General features: G+C 40.2%; 1 protein-coding gene across 1 annotated transcript in view; it reads left to right on the forward strand.

The window, feature by feature from the left end:
* The window catches only part of tdrd1 (tudor domain containing 1), an 82,791-nt gene that overhangs the window by 57,824 nt on the left and 2,255 nt on the right, over nucleotides 1-22,712 (forward strand). The window contains exons 17-19 of the mRNA XM_080205297.1: nucleotides 13,633-13,800; nucleotides 17,609-17,827; nucleotides 19,056-19,093. Coding sequence (XP_080061423.1) covers nucleotides 13,633-13,800; nucleotides 17,609-17,827; nucleotides 19,056-19,093 — 425 coding nt within the window. The remainder of the gene's footprint in view (nucleotides 1-13,632; nucleotides 13,801-17,608; nucleotides 17,828-19,055; nucleotides 19,094-22,712) is intronic.

Raw genomic sequence — 22,712 nt, forward strand, 5'->3', positions numbered from 1 at the left:
GTAATTCCAATGTTTATTGCATGAATATTCTGAATGATTACCAAGCATTTGTTTTCATTTTTCTTTATTTCTGTAATGCTTATCGATTATCCTCCATGTTACCTTTTGTTTTTGTACATTTGTTGGAAGTAGAGTACAAACATTGAAGGCCATGATTATGGCATAACTTCTGGCATCCAACCATGTGCACTTAAATGCAGAAATCCAAGAGTTTTTCTGTGATCCTCTGAAGGATGCACTGTTGCCTATCGCACAGTCTGTTTTAACCCTTATACAGTGGGCAAATAACTACAAATAGACGTCTTATTAGTACAACCAGTATTTTTTTAAACCCACCCAACCAACAATAAATTGCCTTAAAGGAAAATACTAAAGTTGAAGTCCAACACGAAACCTTGACTTAACTTTGTGTGACTGGCAAGTATCCAAGCAGATATTGACCTCTTTATCTGTGCACCGGTCTCGATCGCTGTCTGCGTAGTCTGAGCTTTTGGTTTGGTCTGGTCTGGCACTCTGGTTCTGGCCTTCCTCAGGTGTGGTGGCTCTCTTCATGCTGGTCGTCGCTGGTGATGTTCACCATTGTTGTAGCTTGTTCGTGGGGAGGGGGAGAGAGAGAGAGATTCCTAGTTGCACAGCACCCTTTTATACCCTGCTGGATTTCACGTCCCTTTTGGCCATCGCCAATCAATCGATCAGGACGTGATCCCCTTGATCGCTAAGAGTCCAATCAGGTGCTACCACACCGATCTCTGGGTGTGTCCGCAACAGCCATGTCTGTAGGTGCTGGAGGCACATAGGTCACATACCTCCCTCTTAAATAAGGGGTCACGGTGCCCTTATGTCTGGTACAAAACCCAATGTGACCATGAAATCTCTTTCATCCTGGAGATGACCCATATCCTGTTTATTCACTCATCAGGGTTGCAGCCTGTTTTGTCTCTGTCTTTAAACTGCAGCGTGTCGTTTTAGTTCTTGCCCAATTGTCCCAGAGTGCTTTACAGATCACCATTTTAGATGGCCCATTTGGCCACAGCACTGTAGCAATTTTCATGATGAAATTATTCAAAATTAGCTGAAGTACACTTAACTACGTACACACTCGACATATTGTGAGGAACAATGGCAAAATTAACATAAAATAATACATTTGCTGGAAATCTGAAATAAAAACAGAAAACATTGAAAATACTCAGCAGGTCAGGTAACATCTGTGGGGAGAGAAACAGAGTTAATGTTTAACTCCCGTGACCTTGCATTACAGAATATTCATCCTTGTTTAATCTGGAGTAATTCATCTTTGGTGTATCCAAGCACACTTAATGCTAACAATCTCTGATTTATGATCTCAATCCCTCAGAATGTTTAACAATTGCAGATTTTTAATTAATTTTGATGAATTTTCCTGATATTTATGGTTCTCCCTCAATCTGATTTACTTTGCATCATGATTCATGTGTCCGCTGTTGTCTTGGAGGTACCTTCCATCGAACAACTTGCTTGGTATCCTGTTGCTCGATGCCACAGACCTCCTGTGGAGAATGCCCATTTGAAGTTTGTGTTGAGAAAAGGAAATAAATGCTCCAGAGCGCACTAAATCTTCAAACAACTTCTTGTTTGAGAATTGTTACTTCACCATTAACTGCAAAATCCAGGCCACTATATCAAGCGGCTTGTCAACAGACAACTTGCCATTTGTTGGACAACTTATCATTTGCACAACAGCCGTAACTATGTCATCCCTTGCAATGTCATAATAAGAATGATGAGATGTACTTAGAGACTTTCCAGGTGTTATAAATATTGACTGCACAACAGCTGTTAGCAAAGTACAAATACAGCAGATGAATTGATGTGTCCAGTTAAAGTCTGTGACTCTGTTACAAATTGGTATGGATAGAGTTGCCTGAAAACTTTGTCATTCCATTACAGCATATTGTACTTCGTTCAGTAATTACAGGGCTTTGTGCTACAGTATCCTATCCAGAGACACATCTCTTGTTGATTTTTGGGGTGAACAGCTTTCCTCCTTTTTAATCTTAAATTTACCTTCTGGTAGTTTGAATCCATGCTTTGGTATACTCTATATTCAATTTTTCTTTACATGTCAAGTTTTCTTTCAAGTATCGCTGTGGCTTTATTTTTAATTTATTGTTATATTTTATAGAACTTTCAAAATCTTTTCAAAACAGGAAAACGGTCATCTTTTATACATAGAAATTAGAAGCAGGAGTAGGCTATTCAGCCCTTCGAGTCTGCTCCACCATTCATTTTGACCATGGCTGATCATTGAATTCATATCCTGATTACGCCCCCCGCCCCCGACTATATCCCTTGATCCCTTTAGCCCCTAGAGCTATATCTAACTTGAAGTCAGACATATTGGCCTTCACTACATTCTGTGATAGTGAATTTCACAGAGTCACCACCCTCTGAAGAAATTTCTCTTCACCTCAGTTCTAAAAGATTTACCCCTTATCCCCTATGATCCCTAGTTCTGGACTCCCCCATCATTGGGAACATTCTTTCTGAATTTAACCTATCTAACCCTGTTAGAATTTTATAAGTTTTTGTAAGATACTCTCTCCCTCTTCTAAACTCCAGTGAATATAGTCCAGCCAACTTTGTCTTTCCTCATGACAGACCTGCCATCCCAAGCATCAGCCTGGTAAACCTTTCAGTGAGTAACGCACGAGGTCTCCAAGGTCTCACTGAGTATCCACCTCTCTCAATTTATATGCATTCAAATAATAATATCTTCCAATTGTTGCTACTGAAGTGAATAACCTTGCACTTATTCACATTTTACTGCATCTGCAATGCAGATGCCCACACTCGGCCTGTCTAAATCACACTGAAGCATCTCTGCATCCTCCAGAGCTCAGTCTCCCACCCAACTTTGTATCATCTACGAATTGAGATAATACATTGTATATTAAATGATTTGGAATAGGGAATTCAATGTGAACAGTTGGGGTCCCAGCATCGATCCCTGCAGAACCCCACTAGTCACTGACTGCCCATCAGAAAAATACCTATCTGTGCCAACTCTGTGCTTCCCATCTGCTAACCCGCTTTCTATCCATCTCAAGACATTACCTGCAATGCCATGTGCTTTAACATCGTAGACTGTTATGTGAGACCTTGTCGCAAGCTTTCTGAAAATCTAAATAAACCACATTCCCTGGTTATCCTAGGTCAACTCTACTGGGTACATCCTCAAAAAATTCCATTTTTGTCAAGCATGATTTCCCTTTTGTAAATCCATGCTGACTTTATCTGATTGTGTCACTGTCTTCCAAATGCCAAGTTATGAAATCCTTGATAACAGACTCTCGCACCTTCCCCAGTTAGGCTCGCTGGTCTATATTCACTGTTTTCTTTCTACCTCCCTTTTTGAATAGTGGGTTTACATTACTTCCTACAGACTGGAGGGTAGCTAGAGTCCAAAGAATTTTGGAAAATAATCACCAGTGGATCTGCTGTTTTCAGGGACACTTTAAGTACTCTGGGATGAAGATTCTCAGGTCCTGGAGATTTATCCACCTTCAATCCCATTGATTTCCCCAAAACCATTTCTCTACTAATACTGATTTCCTTCAGCTCCTCACTAAAACATGTTTCTTTCAGCACTTTATTCATGTCTCCCTTGGTGAAAACTGAAGCAAAGTACAAATGTAATTCCTCAACCATTTCTTTACTCCCTGTTATGAATTCTCCCATTTCTGACTGTAAGGGGCCTACATTCATTTTGTCAATCTTTTTCTTTGTACAAGTTTAAATAGATATGTAATATCAATTTTTATGTTCCCCGCTTTTTACTTTCATACTTAATTTTTTTTCCCTTCTTAATCAATCCCTTGGTCCTCCTTTGGAAAATTTTCAACTGCTCCCAATCATCAAGTCTATTGCTCTTCCTTCTAATTTGTAGGCTTCCTTGAATCTGCTGTTTTTAATTCCTTTGTAAGCCATGGTTTGGCCACAATTCCCTTACTACTCTGCTAAACAGCAATAAACTATTTCTGGAATTCATCTATTCGTTCTTTAAATACTTGCCATTGCCTGTCCACTGTCTTTCCTTTCAGTAACGTTTCCCAGTACATCACGGCCAATTCATGCCTATACCATCGAGATTCAGGACCCTGGTCTCAGAATCAACTACTTCATTATCCACCTTGACAAAGAATTCTACCATATTATGTCAATCATCCCCAAGGATTGTGTCTCAACGAGATTGTCAACTAATAGTTTGTCATTGCAAAGCACCTAGTCCAAGATGACCTGCTCGCTTGTTGGTTCCTCAAAATATTGCTCCAGAAAACCATCCCGTATGCACTCCAGAAATTCCTCCTTGATTGTACTGTGACTAATTTGACTCTCCCAATCTAAATGCAGATTAAAGTCACCCATAATCAAATGTTCCTCTAACACATGCATCACTGACTTCCTGTCTAATGCTTTTCCCAACATTACCACTACAGTTCAGTGGTCCATGTACCACCCCTACCAATGTATTTTGCCCCTTGTTGTTTCCTAACTCAACACGTACAGATTCCACATCATCTATGCTGATATTTTTCCTCAATATCATCTTTAATCAAGAATGCAACTCCAGCACCTGTTCTGTCTGCCCTTCCTAAACACTGAACAGCTCTCAATGTTTAGTTCTCATCCTTGCTCACTTTGGAGCCACATCTCTGTAATGCCTACCATATCATACCCCTTTACATTTACCAATGCAACTAATTCATCCATTTGGTTTCAGATATCCTGAGCATTCCAGTACATGAGGTCCTGTTTTTCAGCTTGCTTCCTAGCTCCCAATATTCTGCTTTTAGGATCTAATCCCTTTTTTACCTAGCCGTTTGTACCAACATGTACTACAACCACTGGCTGTTTGCCCTCCCTCTTCAGAATGTCCTGCAGCCGCTCCCAGGCATCCTTGATCCTAGCACCAGGGAGGCCACATAGCATCCTGGAGTCTCATTTGAAGCCACAGAAAAGCTATTCCCCTTGCAATTGAATTCCCAATTGCTATTCTATTCTCTCACTTTTTACTCCTCCCCCTCTGCAGTAGAACCAACTGTGGTGCAACAGATTTGGCTGTTGCTGTTTTTGCCGTTCCCCTCAACAGTATCCAAAACAGCATTTCTGTTTTGCAGGGGAATAGCCACAGGAAATTCCTGCACTGCCAGCCTAGCTCTTTTGTTCTGATTAATGGTCACCAAATCCCTCCCTACCTCTGGAATCTGACCACCTCTCTATCCACGATACTCTTCACCTTGCGGATGCTTCAGTGTCCCCAGCTGCCGCTCCAGCTCTGAAATGCGCGCTTCCAAGAGATGCAGCTGGAGACTTCCTGCACGCAGGACTGGCACTGCAAATGTTCTCGCCTCCCACATTATGTACAAAGAGCAGATGACTTTTGGAGTTCTCCTGTCATGTCTTACCCTTTTAAATTAAACTTTTGAGAGATATTTCCATTCAGATTGTAGGTGATTTTGTAGGGGCCGCCTTTCCTGTTCCTTGTTATAACCAAATATAGCTTTTACAAACTATAAACTACAGAAATTATCTCTGAGACTGCAAGTACTAAAGTTATTGAATGCTTACCTGACCATTCTACTTATCAATCAGTTCTGTCCCTTGTCCTCTACTGCTGCAGCTGGGCAAGGTTTTTACCTTGCTTGTCCTCCTCACTTGTCCTTCCTTAGAAGAGAAGGGAGGGAAACACTAATTCAGGTTTAACCACTCCTTGACACCAGTTCTTCCTCTCTCTACTATACAGTCAAGGTGATTGTGGCAACTTCTCCCAGAATGCTGCTTGGTTGAAGTCTCTTTGGTTGATGTTCTCCTGTTAGTCTCTGGAGGAATTGTTCCTCTACCCACTATGCAGTCAAGGTGACTGCGGTGACTTCTCCCAGAATACTCCTTGGTGATTACGTAATTATGTTGAGTTTACTGCATAGATGTAGGCCATTTGATCCATCTGGTCTCTGCCAGTGCTCCACGTAAGCCTTGTCACCCTGTCCCCATATAATGTTTGGTTCGCACTCATAGGCGCTAAACCTATCCTTAAATGTCTTCAGTGCTACGTTTCACCAAGTCCATGTGGCATTCTCATTACTCATTGATACTGGGGAAACCCAATAGAATAACCATTTGAAGCTCGGTAATGGATTTCATGTCTCTACTTTTTCTGAGCTATAAGGTTGATTGTTTTTTATCTTGCCAATATGATTCTAGCTACAGTTATTCATCCTGTCAGAATGCCGTGCCCTGCTGCTGGCTACTTGGAGGATCATTGGCATTCGGCAGGTCAGAGAGGGATGTAATGGAGCCTGAAATTTAGTAGGATTTGGCATGCTGATGGGTGATTTTTCAGTCAAGGCTGTTGATTGAGTAGGTTAAGCATAATTGGAGGCTGTCTAGTGGGTGGGGAGGGGTGAGTGGTTATGAAGAGGGGCTGATTGATTTGGGGGAAGAGTTGGGCAAGAAGAGTTGCTGGTTTGGGGATGGGGAAGAGCGACTGATTACAATGTGTATGAGGTGTGATGGTGGGGGAGAGGAGAGGGGCTTTACTGAGCCTTGTCTCCAGGGTGTATGGAGAGATTGGCTGAAACTGGCATGAGTATGTATAATATTTTAATACTTCGAGTACAGATTTTCATATGAAGATTTTGTATTATGTGATACATGAACTTTAATGTACTGAAAATTGCAATGTTGCTTATTGACTTTGTTTTTGCTGGCCTCTGGGGTTGCATTAATTTTTAAGTTGCATATTCTTAATTGTTGCGGAAAAGCAGTCGAGTTAAAATGAGGCCACGTTAGAAAACAATTTGTAAAACACTGCTGTAGTCCTTTGCTTTATCAGCAAGTACATAATCCAGCAAAGTAATGTTGTTAATATAAACTTCAATGCAGTTACTGTAGGCATTAACTGCATTGGATGCTGAAAAACTGAAGTCACTTCGGTGATTTGTTACAAATGCGTAGGTCTTGATAGGTAAACAAGGGAAGAACTGATGTTTTGGCCACTTGAAGTCTAATTTATTTATTTGAACTGGCCGAGAAACAGTATAGACAATCATTATGTAATTTCTTGTCACAAAATTTCAGACTTTCTTTGTCTTTGGCCCCTCTAATCTCTGATGGTCAGTTGGTGGTTGCAGTTCTTGGCAGAAACAAGTTCAATCACAGATTTTGTTTTTAAATCCATTTTTTTTATTTGAGCCAATCAAGAGAGTGGATATAAAATGAGGGAAGTAACCCAATGGACATGTCCCAACATCTGGGAAATGTCATGTACTACAATACTTCCGGTATCTCTTTTTTTTTCCCACCAGTTGTTTTGCTTCAACTGTCCTTGAAATTTTTGATACAATGTGCCCCTACCACATCCTGAAATGTCTATTCAGGTCACCAACACCTTTACTACCCTTAAGTTTCAATCAGAGATTGAAGTTGTTTTTTTCTGTTGTTCGCTTGATTTTGCTTTTTTCAGCTTTTCCATTTTTATAATTTGATGTGAAGTTGAATCTTTTGTCAAATGTAACATTTCACCACAAGGTGGTGGTATAACAGTGAATGGAGATAGACATCTCGCTCAATTAAAAGAAAGACCATTTAACTATGAACGTAGCCAAATTCCCCTCTGACTCAATTATCAAGTATGCTGATGACACCACCGTAGTGGGTTGGATCTCAAACAATGGTGTAACAGAGTACAGGAAAGAGAAAACCTGGTGAACTGGTGTAATGACAATAATCTCTCTCACAATGTCAACACAATGAAGGGGATAGTCATCTACTTCGCAAAGCATAGTGGAGAACATGCCCCTGATTCTGTCATGGAGACGGAGTAGAAATAGTTGAATGCTTCAAATTTTTAGTTGTTCAGATCACCAACAACCTGCCCTAGTCCCTCCATTCTGACACCTATAATTAAGAAAGTCCACCAATGCTCTACTTTCTCAAGAGACAAAGGAAATTTGGCATGCCTGCTACGACTGTCATCAACTTTTACAGATGCATCGTAAAAAGCATTCTTTCTGGTTGTATTACAGCTTGGTATGGCTTCTACTCTGTTCAAGACCGCAAGAAACTACAAAGGGTCATGAACAAAGCCCAGTCCATTATGCAAGTCAACCTCCCATCCATTGACACTGTCTCTACATCCTGCTGCCTTGGCAAAACAGTCAACATAATTAAGGACCCCACACACCCTGAACATATTGTCTTCCACACCTTCCATCAGGAAAAAGATACAAAAGACTGAGGTCACGTACCAACCAACTCAAAAACAACTTCTAAAAAACTGAAATCACTTTGGTGATTTGTTACAAATGCATAGGTCCATTGTCTTTATAGAAGGTAAAGAAGGGGAGAACTGATTTTTCAACCCACTTGAAGTGTAATTTATTTATTTGAATTGCCTTCCCTGCTACTATCAGACTTTTGAATGGACCTACTTCACACTAAGCTGATCTGTCGCTTCACTCTACCTATGACTGTAACGCTACATTCTGCAGCCTCTCCTTTCCTTCTCTCTGTATGATATGCTTTCTGTATTAGTGCGCAAGAAGCAGTACTTTACACTCTACCAATAGAAGTGTCAATAATAAATCAAATCAAACCCGTTAACGGAGGAATTGGTCTCCGTTCCTCATTATCCCTATCTCCCCTTCAGCCACATTCACCCTGGTCATGTTTCTAATGAATATTGTGGTTCCACTCCGCTTCCATTTAGTGGCAATATTGTCATTCCTGTGCCTCTTTCACCTAACATTTAAACGGTCTTTTATTATTTAACTCATTACGTTAGTATCCACATGTCCTACTACATCCCAGTTCACTGTTACACCAGTCACCTAGAATCATAGAAACCCTACAATGCAGAAAGAGGCCATTTGGCCCATTGAGTCTGCGCTGACCACAGTTCCACCCAGGCCCCACCCCCATATTCATCCGCTAATCCCTCTAACCTACGCATCTTAGCATGGCCAATCAACCTAACCCGCACATCTTTGGACTGTGGGAGGAAACTGGAGCATCAGGAGGAAACCTGTCAGCACTGAGCAGACTTTGGGTGTTCGTGCTCAAGTAATGCCTTGCTGTCAAATCATGCCTTCCTATTTTAGGTGAGTTTACTTCTAGGATTTCATTTTTCAACATTTCATTTACATTTTGAAAGTATCTAATTTTCTCTGCTCTTCTCAATCCCTATGTAAGCAGACTTCTAATTGGCCACTTTGGGCCTTAATTGATTGCCGCTACTCCTGATTTTTTTTTGGTTCTCTCTCAGAATTGTGCAACATGAAAAGTCTATCCTGCCTATACTGACTCTTCTATTTGCTGTTTTTTCCACCCATCCCACGTCTCTTTCTCAGCAGAATACAGTTTTCGCTTTGAAGCAGGAAGATTGTTAGTCTTTTTAAAAGAATGAATGTGCATTACGCCTTCCATAACCCAGGTTGTCATGCACTTTGGAATATCACATTAAATATATTTGAGGTATAGTCATTGTTCAAATGCAGGAAAATGCAGCAGTCAAATTGTGCACTGCTGGGTCCCATAAGCAGCAGTTTGATAATGACCAAATGACCTATTTTGGTGCTAGTAGTTGAAGTATAAATATTGGTGAAACATAACAGACTTGTTAGTCATATGAGAATTTATGGGACTGAAACAGTTTGGTACAAAATTGAGCAAGGATCAAAAAGCAAAGAGTGCAGGTGAACAGCTGTTTTTCAGACTCCAGGGAAGTATACAATGCTGCTCCCCAAGAATTAGGTATTTGGAGTATTGCTCTTTTTTGTAAATGTTAATGACCTGGACCTGAGTATACAGGGCAGAATTTGCATATGACATGAAACTCAGAAATATTACACCAAAGACTTCAAGCTGTAGTACCAGCTGGTAATATGGGAAAGTGATGGCATCGTGGTAATGTTGCTTGACTATTAATCCAGAAACTCAGCTATGTTCTAGTGACCCGAGTTCGAATCCTGCCGTGGTAGATGGCGGAATTTGAATTCAATTAATAATATCTGGAATTAAGATTCTACTGATGACCATGAAACTATTGTCGATTTGTCAGAAAAACCCATCTGGTTCACTAATGTCCTTTAGGGAAGGAAATCTACCGTCCTTGTCCGGTCTGGCTTACATGTGACTCCAGAACCATAGCAATGTGGTCGATTCTCAACTGCCTGTGGACAACAAGAGATGGGCAATAAATGCTGACCAGCCAGCGATGCCCGTGTCCCGCAAATGAATGAGAGCCACAGTTATAGCTACAGGCCATCTTATGAAGGGATTTCTCCTCCACGATGACAACCAGGCAGCTGTGACCACTCCTTACTTTGAAACTTCTGAAAGTCTTCAGAAAATTCCATCTTGAGGTTCCTTTTTCTCCAATCTATATTGGCAATTTCCAACTCTGTGGGACTGCCAGCTACACAGAACGTTGAACATTCCAGTTGGCTCTCCCATCTGTGTAGCCTGTTTGTCATTCATAATAGGACAGTATTCTCAGACAGCCTTTTCATTTGCTACCTCCTCCAAAGTGCCCTTAGGGGTCCTGTTGCTGGTAGGTACATCTGGGTTTTAAACTCTGGGAATGAAAATCAGCTCACAACATTTTGATTTCTTCTTGCAGATGCAAGCATTCTCTACATTTATTACATTATTGTACAGTAACTACATATGGGAAACAGATGTGGCGCTTCTGTAAAATAATGGTTATAGTTGATGTAGCTAAGGTTAAATGTCATTTGTCAGCATTTCTCCTGAAGTGTTAAAATTGTACACCTGCTTTGTGTTTTAGCATGGGAATCAGAACTTTATTGCTATTTGTGAATTGAAAATTTTTCAGCAAGAGGCTAAAGCTTAGGATTCAGAACCCAATGTCAGCAATTAGTGCATAGTTTCATTAATTGTATTTTACTTGGAAGATTAATGAGATTTTTGGGAGCAGAAAAGAGTGAATAATTTTTTTTCTCCTATCAAAAGCAACTTTCAGGACTACAACCATGCTGATGAAAATTGCTTGCTGTTCCGTACACGCACTCCCCAGATTTTGCCTGATCTGCTGAATGTTTCAAGTACCATATTCCACATGTTTTTGCATTCTGTATTTGTGCTGCTTTATAGATCATTGATATAACCATGCTTGCAATACACAGAATACTATAAGAGACAAAATATATATTGACCAGTAGCACAGATCAGAGATGCAAAATTGGTAGCCCATTTTGTATTCTGCCCAGTCTTTCCTTCCCATTCAATTACGTTTTTCCAGACTGCAAATATGAAAAAGCAGGTTTCAGAAAATTATGGTAGCAGCAAACAAAGTTCTCGAACAAGTACATGTACCTGTGATTTCTTGTAATATACTATATAGCCTTCCCATACAATTGAAAATGTGCTGCCAGGCCAACGTTTCATGTTCAGGTCAATTAGCGTTAAAGATAGCAGCAGCAACTTATTTCAAGACCATGGATGCTGAGCCAAAGGGAAGTGATTAGCAAGACCCATCAAAAGCCTGGTGAGAGAGGTTGGGTTCAAAAGAGGGTTTTTTGATGAAATAAAAAGAAGTCAGAGTTAGGATGTGGGTTCCATATACTTTGGTAGCCAAAGGCACAGCTCCAGTTCTGGAGCAAACGAAGGAGCATTGTAGAGATCAGAGTCAACAGGATTAGGGGAAGTTCCATGGGAATATACAGCTGCTGGACAAAGGGAAAAAAGACTAGGGCGCATCTATTTTGTCCTTCATCCTGGTAGTCCCATGACACAATAGAATCTACAATAGATTCACATGAGAAGCAAAAAAAAAGTCATGATGGAAAGCTTTGAGAACTGAAGCCCAAAATCATCTCCAAATCAATATTTCTGGACTATTTTCTGGAGAAAACCTCTTCAATATTCAAGGAGCCTATTCTGTAGACTAGCTACTTACTCCCTGTTTCCACAGTTTTGTTTTCCAAATGGTTCTTTTTTCAGCAAGATAAAATAACTTGTCATTCTAAAACAGGCAATCATATCAGCTCTCAAACTTAATTTTTTTTTACATGAGATCAGGCCCAAGACCCAATTTCTACAATCACATTTTTATAATATAGTCCTTCCATTTTCCCAATCGTTCTGGTTGCTCCCTTCCTTATCCTTTCAATAGTTGCAATATCCCTTGAGATTACCAAAATTGCACACACGACCTTTTCAAGTGGCAGATTTACCTCTCCATTTTGGCTCAGTATTGATCTTTGAATACATCCCAACATTGATTTCATCTCTGCCAAGGAAGTACCCACTTTGGTTTTGAAGAATGAAAGTTGATCTCATTGTAACTTTACAGGGTAGATGTGGATAGGATGTTTTCTGTGGCTGGTGTCTAAACCAAGGGACACAATCTTGAATATGAGGCAGGCCACTTGAGAATGAGATGAGGAGAAATTTCTTGACTCCAAGAATGAATCATTGGAATCCCTGCCCCAGAGGGCTGTGGAAGCACAATCCTTTGAGCATGATCCAGACAGAAATTAATAGTTTTCTGTATGCTAATGACATCAAGGGGTTAATACAGGGGAATGGCATGAGGAAGATGACCCAGTCAAATTGAATGGTGGATCAGGCTTGACCTGATCTGGCTCTTCTATTCCTGAGTATTGCTGCAACAGCTTCAACTTATTGTCAGTCAGGGCCCCAAGATTTGTATGTCCCATGTACTTTATTTTCTTTCCATTTTTAAGAAATATCTTATTCGTAGGCTTTGTGAAGCATTTTGCATTTCTCTATACTAAGTTTCATTTGTCGCTCTGTCACTACACAAGCATCTTTGTCACCTCCTGTAAGTTATCCTGTTTGGTTTTGGAGCGGAGGACCTTCTTTAGCTTTGTATTACCTGTATTTTTAGCTGTTGGGCTTGTGATTGAGCTCCATATTGTTTATGGAAATAGTATGAGTCCCAAACAGACTCCTGTGGGGACTTGGTTTGCACCAGTCTTCAAGGCTGATAACCTCTGTAACTGCTACCCTTTAGGTTCTATTGTTAAATGAATTATGGGTAGGATTTTCTGTGCAAGCCACCACGAGATGACCCACTGTTGGCTGGCGGTTGGATCTTGGTCCCATAATTGTTGCTGGGTCTTCCCATTGAATATACCCTTCAATGCTGGGAAACTCATGGCAGGGATGCGCTGTTGACAGGACTGGAAGATCCTGCCGGCGTGTACAGCTGGAAAGTTCCAACCTGTATGTCTATTGTGAACTATTTCCACTGACTTCCTTCCCTGGTTAGGTTGCATCTGAAGTATTGTCTATTTCTGAGCAGTGTACTTCAAGAAATGTCAGAATAGGCAATTTGAGGTTATATCAGGAAATAGTTCCAATAATCTTTCGCTCCATCAGGGATATTCAGTCTACAGCCAGAAACTAAATGCAGGCCACGATATGACTAAATTGAGGTGTTGACACTTCAGTCTGTTTTGTCACTAATGAATTTAAGTTTGGAAGGTTGAAAAAAGTATTTTAAGAACAATAAATACTAAAAATAAAAAAAACTACATACCTCTAAATATAACATTTTAAGTACAAGATGTATGTATTTCTATAGTATTAACATCTGTGTTTTAGGTGATAACACCTGGCATCGTGCAATTGTACTGAATTGTTGTGACCTTTCAGTGAGAGTAATTTGTGCAGATAATGGAATTGTAGAAACTGTACCGCTTGACCAAGTTAAGTGTATTACGTCAGAACTTTTGGATCCTCCATTTCAAGTTGGAAAGTTTGCACTTTCAGGTAATGATTTTTATATATTGGATTGCAAAATATTTCCTTGGTTTATTTAATAAATTAGCATTTCTTTGACTTTCATTTATCTTTTATATTTAAAATATTTCACATCTCTGCATCAAGGCAAATCTCTGATACGAGTTGTGTATCATGCAAGCAGTTAAGTAATGAAGTAAAACTTGGTGTTGTCCAATAAAAAAAATTGTTACTAGCCTTTCATTGCAGTTGGTATCACTTTAGCCACGTTTGCAAATTTTGTAGAAAACACCGCATGTACACACGCAATTTGAATATCTTGTGCGTCTGCTTTGCATTTTACTAATTTACTAACAGGCACTGAAAGGATCCAAGTTGACATGCACAGATTGCAAATGAGTATTGAGTCCATGTGCCTAACAATGTACAGTATCTTTGTTTTTGTTGGTCTGAAGTATAACTGTCCAGATGTAGTTAGTTGCTAATAGTTTAACCAATAAGGTTGTAAGATAGAGCCCCAAGAAGTCAGAGATAATATGATTTCTGTCCAATTCACAAGTGGCATCTCAAGGATTTTGTCTAAATCTTTTAATTTTTCTAGTTAATTTCTGTTACCATGTACTAATGCTTTTCTTGAATCTGTTCAAAAGGAAAACAAGTCAATGGATTTTTGCAAGTTGCAACATGAACATAAAAGAAATAGGAGTAGTTGTAGGCCATTCAGCCCTTCGAGCTTACTCCATCTTTCAATTGGAGTATGGCTGATGTCCTATTTCAACACCAATTTCCTGCACTACCCCCGTATCCCTTGTTGTTTCTAATATGTAAAAATCTATCGATCTGTGACTAAGCTTCTACAGCTGTCTGGAGCAGAGAATTCCAAAGATTCACCAAGATCTAAATGAAGAAATTCTTTCTCATCAGTCCTAAAATGAATGGGACTTTACCTCGTGGTTCTAGACCAGACAGTGGAAACATCCTTCCTGTATCTACTCTATCAATCCCTGTGAGAATCTTTTATTTATGGATGAGATCACCTCTTATTCTTGGTTCCAGAGAATAAAGGCCCAATCTGTTTAACCTTCCCTCACCAGACAATCCCTCCATTCCAGTGATTAGTTTGGACCTTTGCTGCACACTCTCTCATTATTTTGAATCCACACATTCAAATCATTGACATAGATTGTGGACAACTGGGGCCCAAACACAGACCCATGTGGTACCCCACTCATTACAGCTTGCCATTCTGAAAATGACCCACTACTTCCCTCTGTTTTCCGTCTGTTAACCAATTTAGATCAGTGTCAATATATTTCCTCTAATCCATGCTCTCTAATTTTCTTACTAACCACTTCTGAAAATCCAAATCAACCACATTAACAGTTTCCATTTATATATTCTTAGTTGCATCATTACAAAGATACCCAATACATTTGTTGAATATGATTTCCCTTTCAGAAATCCATTTTGACACTGCTCAGTCCTACCATTATTTTCAAAGTCTTCTGTTACCATATCCTTTATTGAAGATTCTAGCATCTTCTGTACAAGTAATGTCAGGCTGGCAGGTCTGTAGTTCCCAATTTTCTTTCTTCCCATTAAATAGTAGGGTTACATTTGCCACCTTCCAATCTGCAGGAGACATTCCTGAGACAGTAGAATTTGCAAGGTGACCAAAAATGAATCTGCTATCTTTGCAGTTACCTCTTCCCACATTCTGGGATGTGGACTAGCAGGTCCAGGGATTATCAACTTTTAGTCCCATTAACTTGTGCAGATCTTTTAAAAAAAAAATCAGTCTTCAGGATAATGACCATTTGATACTTGCAGACCTTCTGTCTTAGGAAAACTTGAAAACCATTGGTTCAACTTTATCAAGTATCCAAAAGCCATGTATATCAATTTGGAAGAACAGAAGCTAGCTTTCTTTGGTTTGAGCAATGGTGAAAAATTCAACACATTCGTCAAAAAGGGAAATCTTTTTATAAGTTACAGTCACAAGGAAAGTAACGCAAAGAAAACTTTGCATGCTCCTGAACCCTAAAACTTACTTAGCAATAAATTGCATTTCAAACAATCCTCATGCTTTTGACTCAACGAGACTGTCTTCCAAACTTTGCTGTTCTTTTGGGGGGAGATGTATTTAATTTTAGTTTTTAATTTAAATGTATGTATTCTGAGCTATTTTGTTGTCTCAATTTAAAGTACTATTCTGGGTTTAGTTTGTCTATGCATTTAAATATTTTAGAATGAGATTTCTCTTCACCTATTATGGAATGTGATTTTCAACATTGAGCATCAAGCCATTGAGCAGAAGAACCCTCAATTCTGAGAAAGAATTCTTGCCTACTGAGTTGTTCATCTGGAATGCAAGGAGGAGATTCCTGCAGGAGACAGGCACAATTTGCTTGTCTACATAAATAATAGACCACAAATTACATGTCAAATTAATGCCCTTTAACATGGGGTTGCAAATTTAATTTTAAACTCTTTACCTGCAGAGCTTAATGCTAACTTAACAAGTATGGGCTTGGCACCATAAAAGGTTAATGGATGAGATGTTAGACTGTAGCTTCTTGTGTTGTGCTGTGGCCTTGACCAGAAAAAAATTCCTAGCCTGTTTCTTAGGTAGGGGTTTTCCACTTCTCTGTTTTTGGCAGGAGCCTATAGGAATTCATAACGTACTGCTGCAGGTGACTCGGGACCAGCAGTCTCTTTTTATGCATTCAGTTTGCTGCTGTTGTGGCTCCTGCTCCACCTCTTTTACCTTTTCTCTACCACTTAGTTATTTGGATCTCACTGCTCTGTTGCTGTTGTGAGGATGAACTGCACTGAGGCCAAGAAATATTATTTGGATACTATGGGTTCTGAGAGGGCATTGGAGGAGGGTGAGAGATACATGAACTGAGGGAGAAAGATGTGCAAAGGCTGTAGGAGGGAGCATTCATGTGGTCTTCAGATGTATGTTTCACCTTCCAAGCTGGGCTTCAATTATGGGATTTGGTATTGATGTTATATGATTTTGCTGTATGTACCAAACTTTAGTCAGACAATGTTTTCATTGATTATCTATTGAATCACTGCTGTTTGTCATTGTAGCTGATCGAATCATCACAGTCGGTACTTAAATATTATTTACCCTTCAATCTTTTTTGTTTCTTTGATTTATAATCTGTTACCTTAAATGAATGTTCTCTTATTCTGGATTCCTCTACCAATGAGAAAAGTTCCTCTATGTCTACACTCTCCAGTCCCAAACATGACTTTCCCCTCAATTTTCTCTCCTCCAAGGAGAACAGCCCCAGCTTCTCTGATCTAATACGCAACTTAAGTTGTACATCTCCGGAACCGTTCCTAAGAATCTTTACTGTACATTCTCCAGTGCCTTCACAACCTAACTAATGTGGTACCTAGAAGTGGATGAACACTGCACTTGAGACTAAATCAGTATCATTCAGATTTAGCTTACTGCCTTGCTTTTTTTTTACTCTGTGCCTATTGAGAAAGTTCAGTATTCAATATATTTCGGTCACTGCTTTTTCAACCTGCCATGACACCTTCAATCATTTGTGCGCACTAATTCCTAAGTCCTTCTGTCCTGCACCCCCTCTACAATTGTGTACACCTATTTCATATTCCCTTTCCTTGTTGCTGCCAAAATGAATCACTTCACATGTCTCTGCATTAAACTTACTGCTAAACTCTTTCATACTGTCTTCATAACTTGTAAATAAAGAACTGGGGGTGTTTTGGGGAGGTTTATAATTTGCAGCTGTGATAAAATTAACTAAATGTGAGTTATTTCCATTGTGTAATCATTATTTACATGTTTCATTAGATGTAGAACCAAAATGTAATATGTGGACTCCTGCAGCCAGCAATTTACTCAAAACTCTGCTGCTTGATAAAAATGTTTTGGCCACAATCGAAGCTTTCGACGGAAATATGTACACTGTCGATTTGATCGGACATTTTGAAGGTGCTGCTATTAAAATATCTGATAAATTGGTAATGGAAGGTTTGGCTAAATACCCAGATCAGAGAATAACTGAAGAAGGTAATTATTCACATTTATGAGAACTGAATATACATCTTTGGTACATGAGTCTAAATGGTATACTATGGTTCTGGATTTAGATAATTCAGCTATTTACCATTTATATAGATGATCTGGAGGAGGGAACCGAGTGCAGGGTGTCGAAATTTGCTGATGACACCAAGATTGGGGGAAAGGCAAATTGTGCGGAGGGTGTGGAGAGTCTGCAGAAGGATCTAGATAGGCTGGGCGAATGGGCCAGGAAATGGCAAATGGAATTTAATGTTGGCAAGTGTGAGGTGGTCCACTTTGGTAGGAAGAATGGTAGGAAGGACTATTACTTACGTGGCGAAAAACTGCAGCAGGCGACGGTGCAGAGGGACCTCGGGGTCCTTGTGCATGAGTCGCAAAAACCCAGCTTGCAGGTGCAGCAGGTGGTCAGGAAGGCGAATGGGATGCTGGCCTTCATAGCGAGGGGGATTGAATATAAAAGTAGGGAGGTCTTGCTGCAGCTGTATAGGGCATTGGTGAGGCCGCAGCTGGAGTACTGTGTGCAGTTTTGGGCGCCGCACCTGCGCAAGGATATTTTGGCCCTGGAGGGAGTGCAGAGGAGGTTTACTAGGCTGATACCGGAGTTGAGGGGATTGAGCTATGAGGAGAGGCTGAATAAACTAGGCTTGTACTCGTTAGAGTTTAGAAGAATGAGGGGAGATCTCATTGAGACGTATAAGATGATGAATGGGATGGATAGGATAGAGGTGGAGAGACTCTTCCCGCTCAAAAAAGACAGTAGGACTAGGGGGCACAGCCTCAAGATAAGGGGGAGGCGGTTTAGAACGGAGTTGAGGAGGAACTTCTTCACTCAAAGGGTGGTGAATCTCTGGAATTCTCTGCCCGTTGAAGTGGTGGAGGCTGCCTCGCTAAATATTTTTAAGAAGCGGGTTGATGGGTTCTTGATAAGAGAGGGGATTAAGGGTTATGGGGAGAGGGCGGGAAAGTGGAACTGAGCCACGACAGATCAGCCATGATCTTATTGAATGGCGGGGCAGGCTCGAAGGGCTAGATGGCCTACTCCTGCTCCTATTTCTTATGTTCTTATGTTCTTATACATGTCTTTTCCATCTATGATGTTCACAGTGAGCTTCTAATTCATGTTGAGCTGTATTATTTGGAAACAAGTAATCTGAATTTACCGGAAGAAATCTGTTTAATTGACATTTTACTTTTCATCTGTTTCTTCCTGTTCAAGATCACAGAAGCTGTTGTTGCAAAGATCTTCAAAAAGCTGTAAGTTTATGTTCCAATCACATTTTGTATACTGTGATGTATTGACAATTTTTCCTATCCCAAATTTTGCCTGTTTTCAAGCTGTTTTTATTGTATGGCAGTTTGAAATTGGAATTCACTCAGGCCAGATTAATGATTGTAAATTGTGCAGTACTGTATAAGAACTAGGAGTAGGCTATCTGGCCCCTCGAGCCTGCTCCGCTATTCAATAAGATCATGGCTGACCTTTTCATGGACTCCGCTCCACTTACCCACCCACTTACCAAAACCCTAAATTCCTTTACTATTCAAAAATTTATCCTGACCTTAAAAAAAATCAGAGGTAGCCTCAACAGCTTCACTAGGCAGGGAATTCCACAGATACACAACCCTTTTGGACGAAGAAGTTTCTCCTTAACTCAGTCCTAAACCTGCTCTCCCTTATTTTGAGGCCATGTCCCCTAGTTCTAGTTTTACCTGCTAGTGGAATCAACTTCCCTGCTTCTATCTTATCTATTCTCCATAATTTTTGTTTCTGTAAGATCTCCCCTCATTCTTTTGAATTCCAATGAGTATTGCCTCAGTACACTCAGTCTCCTCATAAGCCAACCCTCTCAACTACAGAATCTCCTTTGTACCCCCTCCAGTGCCAGTATATTCTTTCTCGAGTAAGGAAACCAAAACTATACACAGTACTCCAGATGTGGCTTCATCAACTTATACAGCTGCAACATAACCTCACTTTTTTAAACTCCATGCCTCCAGCAATGAAGGACAAAATTTTATTTTGTATTATATCAGTTTTGCGCAGTCGTGAACACAACCCATAACTACATCAACATTTCAAGCCTTATTTGAATTTTACAGAGTTCCAACAAATTGGAAATTGGGGTGTTGTGCTCATTTTGTTTCTAGTAGGAGATAGAAAATCTAGAAAGCTGAGTTAAGTAATGCATGCTGAAAAATGAGAAATGATCCAAGATGGCCATTTTGTGGTTGTGACTTTAAGATTGAAGTGGCCATCAAGATTGTGAAGGAAAGTGAGGATTGTGATATTCAGTTTGTAAACAGGGCTGGGTCAATATAAGACTAAGTGAAGAAGAGATCATTCCCAATATGGTTTAGGCAGTGGATCTGATAGTTACTTGATGAGGATAAATTGATCACTGCCAGTGAACGAATGTAGTTCTGACTAAGGTGCTGAAAGAGGTAATTGAGCATATAGTATTATACAGCATGTACAACACAGGATATACGACTCAAACGCATCATTTGACCAAAATAACCTATTGCGTTGGTGTGCTCTATTCAATTTTCCTTATCTTTCCTCATCTGAATGTTGCACATCTCTGTTCCTTTCTCCCTTGTGCTTCACTGGCTTCCCCTTGAATGTGTCAGTACCATTTACTTTGGCCACTCCTTATAGTATTGAGCTCCACAATATCACCACTTCTAGGGAATTCAAAATAAACTTTTTAACCCAATCAGATTTTTTGGTGACTACCTTATTTTGATTGTGTCCAGTTGTGCTCTTCTTCACAAGAGGAAACATTTTATCTCTATCCATTCTTAATGAAACCTTTCATAATTTTTAAATATTTGTTAGACCATCCCTCAGCCCTTTTTCAACAGAAAAGACCCAGCTGTAAATTCTTTAATTATATATTTTGTTCATTTCTGATATCTTATTAATTTTCAGTGCAACCTTTCCAGTGCCTCTATCTTTTTCATAACATGGCAACCAGATCTACATACAGTATATGTATGGTCTAGCCAAGGTTTGAGAAAGGTTGAGTATAATTTCCCTACTTTCAATTCTATTTCTCAAGAAATAAAGCCAAATGCTTGGTTTGCTTTTATCACCTAGCTAACCTGTGGTGTAACTTTTAGGGATTCCTGTACTTGTATTCCAGGGTCCCTTTGTACCTCACCTATACTTCCAAGTAATGCGACCTCCCTATTCTTCGTACTGAAATGTACTATCTCACATTTAGCTGTGTTAAACTTTATTTGCCCATTTCACTAGTTTTAGTGTCCTCCTGTAATTGTTGCAGTCCTCCTAATTTTGTCAAGTGCAGATTTAAAAATTGAGTTTTTTGATCCCAAAGTTCAGAATGTTAATGCATTGTCCAAACATTGATGGCATTTAACGGGCAGCTAGACAAATGACATGAACAGGATGGGGATGGAAGGATACGGACTCTGTAAATCATATGATTTTAGTTTAGGCAGGCATCATGAGCGGCACAGTCTTGGAGGTCTGAAGGGCCTGTTCCTGTGTTCTCTAAAACAGCAGAACTTGAGATGAGGTGAGTGACTGCCCTTGACATCAAGACAATATTTGATCAAAGTGCCACAGCAAAACTGAAGCCAGAGAATTGACAAAGGAGTGAAGAATCTCCACTTTTGGAGGCATACCTGGCGTAAAGGATGATGGTTGTGTTTGTAGAGGTCTGTCATCTCCTACAAGAACATCAATGCAGGTGTCCTAGGCCCAACCGTCTTGAACTGCTTCATCAACGATCTTCCTTCCGTATAAGGTCAGAGTGGGAATGTTCCCGAATGATGGCATGATGTTCACCAATCGCAACTCCTCAGATACTGAAGCAATCTGTGTCCGTCTGAAGCAAGAGTCGGACAAATTCAGCCTTGGGCTATTAAGTTGCAAATATCTCACATGCCAAACAGTGCCAGGCAATGACCGTATCGAACAAGAGAAGTTATCCATCTTCCCTTGAGAATTAATGGCATTAGCATTGCTGAATTCCCCACCATCAACATCCCTGGAATCAGTACCATTGACCAGAAACTTAACTGAACCAACCGTATTAACACTGTGGCTACAAAAGTAAATCAGAAGCTTGGAACCTGCAGCAAGCAAATCAACAACTGACTCCCCAAAGCCTCTCCACCCTCTGAGTGAACACTCAGGAACGTGATGGAACACTCCCTACTTGCCTAGATGAATACAGGTCCGACAACACTTGAGGAGCTTGAAACTATCCAGAACAAACAGTCTGCTTGATTGGCACCCCAGCCACCAATTTCAACTTCCGTCTACCACCAATGCACAGTGGCAGCAGTGTGTACCTTCTCCAAGATGCACTGCAGCAACTCTGATTTACAAATACACCTTGCAAATCCACAATACCACCATCTCCAAACCCACAATTTTATTATCTGAAAGAGTTTCCTTCTGAGCAATACACACTATTCTAACTTGGAACTACATTTCTGTTCCTTGGTTGTCATCATATCACAATTCTGAAATTCTCTTCCTAACATCACTGTTCATGTATTTACATAACATGGGCTGCAGCAGTTCAGGAGCTCATCACCACCTTCCTGAGGACAGTTAAGATGCTTGTGGAAAAAAATGTAAATTGTCACAGATTTGAGGTGCGGGGAGGCAAGTACAGAAGTGATGTTAGGGGTAAGTTTTTCACTCCGAGGGTGGTGAGTGAATGGAATCGGCTGCCGTCAGTGGTGGTGGAGGTGAACTCGCTGGGGTCTTTTAAAAGACGTCTGGATGAGTATATGGGATTTAGTGGGATTGGGGGTTATAGATAGGTCTATGGATTGGTAGGTGTTGATGTGATCGGCGCAACTCGTGGGCCGAAGGGCCTGTTTGTGCTGTAGT

This window comes from Carcharhinus amblyrhynchos, chromosome 17 (assembly GCF_965287045.1).
Source record: "Carcharhinus amblyrhynchos chromosome 17, sCarAmb.v2.hapA, whole genome shotgun sequence".
Classification (NCBI taxonomy): domain Eukaryota; kingdom Metazoa; phylum Chordata; class Chondrichthyes; order Carcharhiniformes; family Carcharhinidae; genus Carcharhinus; species Carcharhinus amblyrhynchos.